At 44.9% G+C, this 11,798-nt stretch overlaps 1 protein-coding gene across 1 annotated transcript; it reads right to left on the reverse strand.

Moving 5' to 3' along the window:
• Positions 1-2,387: 2,387 nt before the first annotated feature.
• LOC147883404 (BTB/POZ domain-containing protein At5g48800-like) lies at positions 2,388-6,399 on the reverse strand. The gene is made up of 4 exons (XM_087399834.1): positions 6,307-6,399; positions 5,788-5,854; positions 4,149-5,360; positions 2,388-3,714 (listed from the first exon to the last, which is right to left on the reverse strand). Exons 1-4 carry the CDS (start codon positions 6,393-6,395, stop codon positions 3,043-3,045), a joined length of 2,040 nt encoding a protein of 679 aa, XP_087255960.1. The 5' UTR covers positions 6,396-6,399; the 3' UTR covers positions 2,388-3,042.
• Positions 6,400-11,798: the final 5,399 nt, after the last annotated feature.

Below are 11,798 nucleotides of genomic sequence, written 5' to 3' on the forward strand. Positions count from 1 at the left end.
CGCAATGACAAGTGGCAAGGCAAAAGTTTTGTGTTGTAGTCAGGCCAACATGGTTGTGCTCGAACTAGCATGGTGGTCAGCGCCACAACAAAAGATTGTGTTGGACAGTGACAGATGGCGAAGCTTCGCAAGCAAACATGGCGAGGCAAAGGCCGTGTGATGTAGTCAGGCCAGAGGTAGAGCAACAATCTTTGTGCTCATGAGTAAATGCATATAGTGCCATGTGTCAAGCTCTACGCTATTGACCATGATAAGATTGTGTCTCATTATTACGCCAATACGGCTTCATAACATTGGGAAAATTTTCGACGAGAGTGCGGGTTCGTGCAAAATTCAAATATTCACCCAGAAGCGCATCGTGTCGCGGCCCCAAAATGGCCCTGAAAATAGTTTCACGATTGGCTACACCCAAGCAAAAATTGACCCCTCATCTTTTACTCGTCACCACAATGTAAAAGCATCACTCTTAGATTTCTGCAAGCTTAGCTCTATATGCAAAGTTGCCTTATATTCTATTTCATGCCCATGCCTCTTATCTTCCCTACTGAGATCAAGATGCATTGAGATACACTTGATCTCATTTACTTGAATGGAAACATAAAGATGGTGCCTCTCTAAATGCCACCACCTTTTGATGTCATAAACATTATACTCGATGATAGTTACTAGGAAAAGGAATACATCATACTATAAGGAATCATTCTCAATGCAAAATTTGATACTTAAGGACTTGTTTTTATTTTAAATACTAGCAAGCTTTTCATTGGTATTACTGTTAGTATTAGTATCAAGAATGTAATTTGAAATAAGCATCAACAATTGTGCAAACATAAGCATCAAAATAGCATTGAAAAAAGAGTAGACCTTGATATTTTACAAGGGCTCCATGTGATTGAAGAAATTCTAGAGTTCAACTTATAGAGAGTTCTTTTAGACGAAGCATGTTGCACATTGTAGAATCCTCTCTAGAATGAGATGTCTCTCTCTAAAACATATCTTTCATGGATTTTTCAAATTGCTCAAAACATGTCTAGAGAGTCTTTGGACTACATCTAGGCTACTTCGGCAATAGGCAATTATGACTTTTGATGCTTTTATTCTCTCAAAATGCCATCATAAGTTGTGATAGTCTAACTTTCATCTAGATTTTGCAAATTTCTCAAAACATGTCTAGAGAGTGTTTGGACTATATCTAGGCTACTTGGGCACTACTTGGGCAATAGGCAATTATAACTTTTGATGCTCTTATTCTCTCAGAATGCCATCATAAGTCATGATAGTCTAACTTTCATCTAGTGATTACACTTTTAATTAGTGTAATTTCAAGCACCACGGAATGCAATTCTAGAGTGAGGTTGAGATGAGGAAGAAACAAGTATCAAGAAAAAACTAGAGGTAGTAAGCCATGCTCACACACACAACACACTCTCTCTCACACGCGCGTACACACACATGCACACTCACAGACACATGCATGCACGCGTGCACAGGCACACATGCTCACACACACATGCACACTCGCACGCGCACACATGTGCGCACATACACGCGCACATCCAATTATGTGGGCACAACTAACTATGAGGGGCACACTAATTTGACAAGCAATAGGTTTTCTTCATGATGGAATCGAATGCAAGCAACATGTGGACGAAAGCCTAAAGTACTTGAGCTGCCACTGCTATACATAGTGTAAAATACAATTATAGTAGTTGATTCACGGGTAGAGTTAACAAACCTCTATAGCTTAGTGACATCAAGCTATGGTAGTTTATCATTACTAAGCAACATTACGCTATCAAATTATGTAAATTGGTTTATTAAAAAGAACATTGGAAAGATGTCGAATTCACGTAGAGTAATACTATTCCTTTATGGAAGATTATGAACAATTTTTCGTGGGTAGTCTCTAGTATGATTATTACTTACATAAATCCTTTAGCTTGAAGATCTTCATACCAACGTAAATGGCATACTGCTAATGCAAAAACAACAAAAACCTAAATGGCAGCCAAGTATCGTATCACAACTTTCAAAATTGGAGCAAGAAAGATGCGCGCTTTAATTTCTTGTAATTCCCAAGAGGATTACACACATCCGAATACTCGTTAGGAAGGCAAAAAGACACGCTCATTGTTTTGAAATGGTACCAAACGGGAGAGAATCAGGATTTCCCAAATCAATCGCCTTGCTGGAGTCGATATCTCCCTATAGCATCGATCAAGCCCAACGAGCTTTACAATGGATTTCTTGTACTGTGTATCACAATAATTAAAGCGGAGAGAGAGAGAGAGAGAGAGAGAGGGAGAAGATTCTTACATTTTGGATCATAGGAGAAACACAAGCAAGATAGTTACATTAAATCAACTTGCAGGTTACGCCAGAAACAGAAAGAATCGCCTTATGGCAGAAACCGTTCTCTCCTCAACAATAAAGTCAGACGACACACAATAGCCAGGGGGAAGAAAGGAGACAGAGAGAAGAGTATTATTTACAAGGTGGGGGGCTGCGAGGGAGGGCACGAGATCAGAGTCGTCTAAGTCGAGCAAAGAAAATCAGTGAAGGGAGCGACTAGAAGATACGGGCTGGAGCTTCGAAGCAGAATCAGCGATGGCTGGAGCTGCAAGCGATGAGATACGAGCTGCAGCTTCCGCGCAGACTGGAGCAAGGGATGCGACACGGGACTGCTTGGAATGAGCGGAGTAGATGGAAGAGCAAGGGATGAGACATGGGACTGCTTGGAGTGAGCCGAGTAGATGGAATGAGCATAGCAGATGGAAGGTGAGAGGAGGGACGGCTTGAAATGAGCCGGCTGCAGCTTCAAAGCAGAATGAGCGATGGCTGGAGCAAGCTGTGTGATGGGGTAAGGGCTGCAGCTTCCAAGGAGAATCAGCGATGGGTGGAGCAAGGGATGAGACAAAGGACTGCAAGTGCTTGGAAAAGAGCGGAGTAGGTGGAAGATGTGAAGAGCGGATATCGATGGTGAAGAGACAACTGCTGCTGCGGTGCATGATCAGGTGGGGAGGGGAGGGTGAATATTGATCAGGAGAGGGAATGGCGGCGACGACGGGAGTCTTTCTTGGGCTGTTGGTCGGAGGAGGTGTGGGAGGGGGCGCTGGAGAGGGAGCCAGCGCGGCGGCGAGCAGAGGAAGGAGGAGGGGGAGCAGGAGCAGTAGAGGCGTCGGAGGGGCGATGGAAGGGGTTAAGCTTGGGGTGACTGAAGGGATTAAGTTTGCTGAAGGATTTGGAGAAGGAATGGAGGAAGCTATGGTGGTGGTGAGGGTGGCCGTGAGGTTGATGATGAGGAGGGTTGACATTCATATCATGTTTCATGTTGAGATGATCTTTCTCTAGATCGCTCAGTCGCATTCTCATTCTCGCCACCTCCAGTTTTAGCTCCCTGTTCTCCCTACGTACTGATGCATAGTGATCTTTCGGCGACAACGACGCACTCAACGCTCCGCCGCTCAGCTTGTGCATCGCTTGCAGATGTTCCCCTCCCACAACCACTCCCCCTCCTCCCTCTCCATGATATGTCGTCCCCGCCATCACGTTCCTTATCCTCATCTGCTCGAAATATAGCACCTGCACCACCGCTTGCACCGGTAGCCTCTCGTTCTGCGCTGCATGCGTGCACGCCTCCTGTGATAGCTTCTGAAAATCCAGTAGCTTGCATAGCTTCTTCTTCTCCACGTCCGTCACTCCTGCGTGTGCCTGCACTCGTTCATTCACATCCTCGTACGTCAGTTTTATGCATCTTTTATCCACCGTTGCATTCCTCACGATCGCTCCTTCGAAGACAGGCTTGACTCGTCGCAATCTTTTTTTTTTTCAATACAATGATTCGCTATGACATTATCTACTGTAAGCTAGAAGCAAATTTTTAGCCCCAATTTCCATTCGATCCTATCTGTCACCATAATCGGCATCGCAGCGGAAACGCAACATCATCCCAGCAAGACTGCCCACTACTACCCAAGCAGCTTGCAAACATTGACTCACTTAAACAACACACTCAAAATTAAGCCGCACTCATGTTTTGGGTAATAGTGGTCTCACAACTATTCCACCGCTGAAGAAGTAGATCCACCCAAGCCAAAGATCGGAGAAACAACATTGAGCTAGAGAAACGCAGGAGGAAGCAATACCTTCAAATAGATGTCCACTGCTCTGTACAGTCCATCGTCTAGGGGACGAGCGTAATCTGGTAGCAATTCTGCCAGGGCAATGAACTTCGGCAAGGTTAAATGCGAGTCGGCAGCAATTTCTGCAAGGTACCCGTCCACTAGCTTGGCGACCTTGAATAAGGGATTCTGCGTCGGAGAAGCAAGCGGGTCGGTCTCATCATACATGTCGGAAAGATCATCGATGTCGTCCTCTCCCTGCTGCTCGACGAAGCTAGCAACAAGACGATGGACAGTGTCCACATCGAACATCGTTTCATCGCTGTAACCCAATGAAGGAATGAGTAGATCGTCCAAAGTCGCTCTGTGCAGCTGCTTGCCAATGCGACGCTCAAGATCTAGGCGACACGCCAGAGTAGTGTCCAAAATGCTCGCTGTGCGCAGCAATCCGATCAGAAAATTGATAGACACCACATTCTTCTCGCCGGGCAAAAGGCTAACGATTGTCTCTACCAAAATCCGTTGCTCGTGCTCCATGGCTGTTGACGCGTCGTGCACTTTCAGCTTGCTCCGGATGCTCGGATCCCACACTCCCACATGCTTCCTCGTCAGACCTTTCAGAGATCTGTGCGCGTATTGCACAAGAGCACCCCCCACTCGCTCAGTCGTCAGCCCCCTCGCTTTCATGGCTGCCAGCACTCTCTGGTAGAGGTCGACGCGAAGAATGGACAAGTCCTCGGTCCACCAATCTGTGCGGCCGATATTCGTCTGGCAATCGTGCAAGCTAATCAGACTACTTTGATTTCCGGCTGCTTTCGCGAAATCCGAGAGTGTCAACACTTCTTGGTCTTTCAGTGCCTTCGATGCTGCCCACTCTACGCATCTGCTCACGATCTTCAAATCTTCCGCCATGGGTAGCAAATTCTCACAAGTATGTAAAACTGTCACTATATCCTTGAAAGTCTGTTTGCCCAGTCTCTCCAGGAAGGTTTCTGTTTGGACGACTAAGTTCTGTTCGCCGTGCTCTTCTGTCATGTTCAGAAACTCTGCAACACAACGAAGCAAGGCGACGTTGAATTTGGAGACTTCGAGCTTCACACCGTAGCAGAACTTCGCAGCCAGCTCGAATCCCTCTGCTCCACCAGGGACGCCTTCCAATTCTACCCTTGAAGCTTCTGCTTCCCTTTCTTCCGCAACCAACATCCTGAGAAGTCCACATCTTGAAACGAGAGGAAACTGTCGAAAACACCCACGAGATTGTTAGAGCTGGTAGAGAAATCAAGATGCTGAAGCTACATTCCCCTCACCCAAGCGTTGACTCTGCGTTGTGAGAAGCATCCTAATTTTGGGGAGAGGTCTTGGTTGACTCTGGAAGGACAACGAAGGTTCGGACTTCGGACTCCGGAACTAGGTTTCCCGAAGTCAACGTTGAAGCTTCGAGAATTATGGAAACTCGGCACGAACATTGAAGAACGACTGTTTATCTAGTGAATCCTCTCCACAACAGGTTGAGACCAGCTCTGCGGAGCTTTAGCTATACTTCTACCGGGACATTGGAATAAACAGCAGAGTGACTTGAAGGACTAAATATCAATGCCTCAATGGCAATCTTTTACGGCTCACACGGAGGAGATTGATCTGTATCGTTGGAGATGTTAAGTACCTTGTGCAGGGAGAAGCTTGTACCACTCACTTCAACAAGTATATCGCTAGCAACATCCGGAAAAGCCCTGCGTGCAGAACATTGCAACGGAACGATTAGTTGGACAGCTTATTTTGAAGATACCCGTGCAACAGAAAACTTGATGCTTTCTCCGAATGCGTAGCAACGAGGACTCAGAAGTCGAAAGAAGAGCTCCGACGAAGCAATATCAGGCATGCGGCGCGGAAGGTAGAAAGGCATCCAATGGAATAGAAGCGAAGCTATGCTTGGTTTTGATCGAAGAAGCCTGTGAGTGCTTCAAAGCGAGAATTGGCCCCTGGTGCAGGGAAATGCAGCTACTAACGAGTCGGCCCGCGGTGCAGTTGAAATGCAGCAGCTAAGAGCGAGGGGTGCGAGCAGCCACAAGTGCGGAACAAATGTGGGAATTCACAAATCATGCAGGGAAGAGAAGGAACAAGAGAGGGTGAGTGCGCGAAGAGAAAAGACTGAAGAAATGAGGGAGATGGGAGGAGGAGGTACCAGGAGAGGGAGAGAGGGAGAGGGAAGCTGGGGGAGCGGTGGGAGGGAAGGAGGGAGGAGGAGAAGTCGAGGGAGGGGGTGATGGTCATGGTGGGAGGAAGCTGCAGAGAAAGCTTCAGAAAGCTTCAGGAAGCAGCAGATAAACAAACAGAAAAGAGAGACGATGAAGAAGAAGCTGAAGAAGATGATAAAGAAGAAAAGCAGAAAAGACGTTGTCCATAATAAATAAATAACTTTCGAAGTCATTGTCCTCCCCCAAAAAATTAAAGCTTGCCCCTAGCATAATTTTACACACTTTTAGCAGTACCCCTAATTGTAGTTAGTCAAACTTATCGTGCTTCCTATTTTGGGGGGCGGCTGCTCTACGTGCAAACAGTTTCTTTGCAAGTGGCTCACTCACTTGCCTGCTATTATGGCACATTCTACCACTAGACAAGATTTTGTTCGCACCATGTCTCTCCCCCAAATTTGGCCGACGGCGCCAGCTCTCGCCGTGTTTATGTCCAACCACGCTATTTTCCCGCTTCCTCCGCCCCCCCACCCTGTCTCCTGCCAAATTTAGCCCCTCCGCAACTTTCACAAATAAGTATTTCCCATTTTCTTTTCTCCTGCCGTTTTAGTGCCCCCCCCCCCCCCCCCCCAAAAACCTTATATTCCCCATTTCCTTCCAATAATCATTCCTATCATCGCTTTTCATTATTCTTCCGCAAGCCTTTTCCCACTCGGCTTCCCCCTTCTCCTAAGCAAGAGATGCCTTCCAAGTTCCCAATTTGTTTTTGTTCGGCACTCTTCCTCTAGAGGAGTGCTACATGGACTTCATGCTCACTTTTGGGAATTTTTCTCCATGGGTTTTACTTTTAAAGAACTACATGCTAGTTTTTGGTTTTAACATCATCTCTCTCTCTCTCTCTCCCCCCCCAAACAAACTTGGTTTATGTCGTGATCTTGTTGTTGTGTGTGTGTGTTGTGTGTTTGATCCTTGGATCAACTTCAAATGAGACAAATTTGGTTCCTTGGGATTGTTTTCACAAAGTAAACACACACTCTCTATATATATGTGTGTGTGTGTGTGTGTGTGTCCGAAGAGGGAGTGCCCAATGTATTGTTAAACATTCTCACATAATAGTTCAAGGCCTAATCTCATCTTTAAAAGTTAATATAGAGAATGTGAGACATTTTTTCAAAGCCCGCCCCCTAGAAACTTATACTTTATTGCATTTGCCCCTCGTAACATTACAAGCAATGTATGCAATACATTGCTCACTTTTACTGTCTTTCACCACATCTCCCTCTTGAAAAGGGCATGCAAGTGAACAAAAACATGTAAGTAGTCACACTACTCTCAATGCACAGGTCGAACAGATACATGAGACAAGAGAGATGGAAGAATGAGTCATTGATTGCATTGCATTGATAGATTGCATCTAATTATTATGGCAAGAAACAGCGTGGTGGTCTCTCCAAACCAACCTTCAATTTGAATGATCTGCATGGGTGCATTCCTAGTGATAGGTGGCAAAGCTGCAGCAAAAGGCTGCGCAATGATAAGTGATCAGTCGGTGTAGGACAGAGACTATGTTGCACGAAGTAGTGGAGAGATGCCATGTGTCGAGTTATGCGGTGTTCTAAACAAATACATTGCGTTTCATTATTACGCCAGTGCGCCTTCATGACGTCGAAAAAATTTTCAACGAGGACGCGGGTCCGTGCAAAATTCAAATATTCACCTAGGAGCACATCGCGTTGCGGTCCCAAAATGGCCCCAAAAATAGTTCCGCAATTGGCTACACCCAAGCAAACGTTGACCCCGATCCGAGACTCGGTTTTTCATGATGCACTTATGGCTGTCGCATATTGTCCATACTTGATGTAGATTAGTGGTTGGATCCATGACTTTAGATGAGTCCCTACATCAGCATTTGGCACCACGTATGCCTCAGGGACATTATGTGTTTTCACAATTGTATTTCAGGCTTCTAGGCCTTTACATTGTCAACTCCTTCTCGACGAGCCTTTGACAGATGCTACATCCCATGTCGATGGATGTTCAGCTATGAACACATCAGACGACCTTCAGCTCATGACAGTTGAGCATACAGATTGGACAGGTTCCTATACCTTGTCAGTTGTATGGGCTTCTTCATCAACCTGTACCTTTGGCCCTAGATTTCAAAGCCCTTAGATCACTCTGTCCACATCGACTATGAGGTCTTCTTTGATCCCGCATCATTCGACAGAGATTACATTACTGTAGCATACCTCTCACATTGCTGTCAATCCTTTTGGGTTGGTGACACCCTCGTATGTCAGAGTTTACCGGATCACATCGCCATAGCTACATCAACTAGCCTCACATCCGGATGCCTCTTCTATAGAGTAGTTGCACAATCCACGGCGACTTATGACATGGTCAGCATGCAGCCATGCAAACAGTCATCTTTCGATTGACCAGTCTTTGATCCAGGTGGACTTGACTTTCTGCATATTTCTTTCCTCTTCCTTTCAGCCTATCTTTTGGGCTTTATTCCCAAAGGCAAAGGATGACCCACAACTTAAGAGGGGGAAATCCACGATATGTACATGATCTTGTAAGTTGTACTCATTGTACATGCTTCCGCTACGTAGTCACTGTGGTCACATATGCACATATTACTCTGATTTCTTTTCAGTTTTGGATGCTAGCATACGCACCAAACGAAATCCACAAAAAGATCTTGTACATGCACCCTCTACTTACCTAGTGCAATTTAAGACGAGGTATTAAAGATAGTGTAAATTACACTATCCACATAGGGCATAGGGGCAAACCCTAACCCGAACCCTAAGGGGTTCACATGTATATCTTCATGTTCATTGTCAATACACTTAGTGTATAGGTAGCTATATCATGTGCACTCCTCTCTCTCTCTCCCTCTCTCACTTCCGCTATTAGCACAAACTATGGAGTATCAAGAGAAATTTTTGTGAATCTATGCCTCCTTTAAATACAACACTTGAGTTCTTCTTCAAGAGAACCAATGAAGACGTAGTGTGCTCACATTGAAGGTAGATGTGGTGATGGGGACATACTGGCAAGCAGATTGGATGTAGCGCCAAGAACTAAGCATCTAATTCATTGAAGGGAGTATAAAGCTTTTGTGGTGGCAAGTGTGATGGTGACTTCTTGGTGCGAAACTTTTAAGGGATAAAGGCAAAAACTACATCGATGCACCCATTGTTTGGGCTTCTTCCAAATTGTTTCATCCCATGCCTACTATTTTTTAAAAATTTATGCACTCATAGGTTCTCTGCCTCGACTCTACCTAAAAGGATCGTACTTCTTTCTATTTGCACATGCACATAAGGCATCTAGTCTCTGGCTTGACAGCCCATCATCGTGTAGCTTTTTTCGCTTCTTTGCTCGAAGCCCATGCAAATCATACGTTGGCTTGGAGAGACCACCGCGTTGGTTTTTGGCATAGTAATGAGACACAATATATAATTCTGAGCATCGCCTCATCGAAGTCTCTAGCGTGACCACCTGTCGCCCGGAATTCAAGGTTATCTTGGAGAGACCACCACGCTAGTTCTTGGAGTTATAGCTCCGTTACCTATCTTTACGTATTACATGAGAAGGTCTATGATAACCAGCGTGCTGACAAACAGAAGGAGATCTATGAAAGCCACCGCACTGGTCCTTGGAGTTATATATTTGTGTACCAAGGAAAATGTATTCTGTTGTGCAACCAAGCAAAATGCAATTGATGATATTGCCCTTGAGGGGTCCCCTTTAGGAGCAAGGGCCATATCGACATGCCATTTTTGTCGAGTAGCATCTTGGATATTGTATAATGCACTTCGATATTCAAGGGCCATATCGTCAATTGCATTTTCTAAAAGTTATAATTGTATTTTTCTAGATGTATCTCCATGCAACCACAATGGTGGGGTCGTTGGAGTTATTTTAGCGCTATTTTGGTCATAAACCAAGGAAATTGTAGTCCTTCTTTCTTGGTATTTTAGTCCTTGTTGTAGTAAATATAAATGAGGGCAAAAGTACAATTTATGGAGTGAAAACTAAGCAAAAGAGTTTACAATGTACATATATGTCCAATAACAGGAATTATCAACTTATATCGAGCAAATATAAAAACTTAGCAATTGCTGAGAGCCTTAAAGGCTAAAAGATTACAGGTAGTGGTCATAACCATTCAAATACAAATATAAAAGTTAAACAGTGCATACTGAAAGCCTCAAATCAGACAAAAAGAGATTACATAAATGCCTTAGAGACCAAAACATTACATCTAGTGAGCCAAAAGATTGTTGAGATCCCAAAAGATTACATCCAACCATTACTGAGAGCCTCATCTGAGCAAGAGGGAATTTGTACAACTCAATTTTTTGCCAATCTAGCTTGTTGTATTAAAAAATTTTAGGGAGCCAAAGAAGGATACGATCGAGAGGTTAAAGACCATGCATATTGCCAGGACTCAAATTATGGCCCCCCCAGCAAGTCGAGTACTCTACTCTGAAAATATTGAGGCCTTCGTCAACATCTAGAGGGAACCCATACAGCACATCCATAAAGAGGCCCTCTATGAGCATGTTATCTAAGGTGATGACCTTCAGGTGTGTGGAGAATCGCCTGTGGAAACGATATGTCTCCACTAGTGCTAGCATTTCTACTCCAGGTGAATGCAACACAATCACCTTATATGAGAAGGCATATATTATTGGGATCATAGAGCATCGAGGGGGGGTGGTACTAGGCATGCTGAAGATGAGTGGGTGAGCAGCAGATGAGCAGGGGAACAGATGCACTGACGAGAGTTGAAGAAGGGAGCGTGGAGCAAAGTAGAGCAAGGGCGAAAAAGAGCTAGAGGAGGGGTGTGGAGCAAAGTAGCAGAGCATGGGTTCATCAGAGCAATGTGGTAAAATGCCAAATGCCACGGATCTTATATATATTATAAAGTTCGAGCCATCGTGGTGGCTAGAGCCTGGGGTTCCATTTGTATTAATTGCAGGCCACCGCACTGGAGGAATCCCCCAGATGGGCTGGTAATCACGAAGAAGACACCATGTGGTGCCACTGTGATGGTTGGTAATTAACTACCAGCCTGGTGGAATCTTAGTCATGATAGACGTGGCTGATGAGAGCCACCACCACCGAGCAATAATTCTCATTACCATGTCTGATCACTCATTACCATCTCTAATCACTCATTACCATGCACTCTAGTTCTCTACTGAGCATGCGAGCCTAGTGACTAGTAATTTTTACTACACTCATAGTGATCATGCATGCTAAAGCGTGGTCACCGGCGCTAGGTGAGCGGTCGCATGGTGAAATCGTAGCCACGACAGGTGTGGCTGATGATAGCCACCACCATCAAATTGACAAAATATGAAGAGGGGAGAGGAGAAGAGTGGAGATGAGGAGAGAGGGCATAGCTAGAGAGCACACCACAAATGACTAACTATACACTAGATTTAGTTGAAAAAATAGAATA

The sequence above is a fragment of the Dipteris shenzhenensis genome, chromosome 28, assembly GCF_047967505.1.
Source record: "Dipteris shenzhenensis isolate YYH24624 ecotype China chromosome 28, Dip_SZ_1.0, whole genome shotgun sequence".
In the NCBI taxonomy this organism is placed as follows: Eukaryota; Viridiplantae; Streptophyta; class Polypodiopsida; order Gleicheniales; family Dipteridaceae; genus Dipteris; species Dipteris shenzhenensis.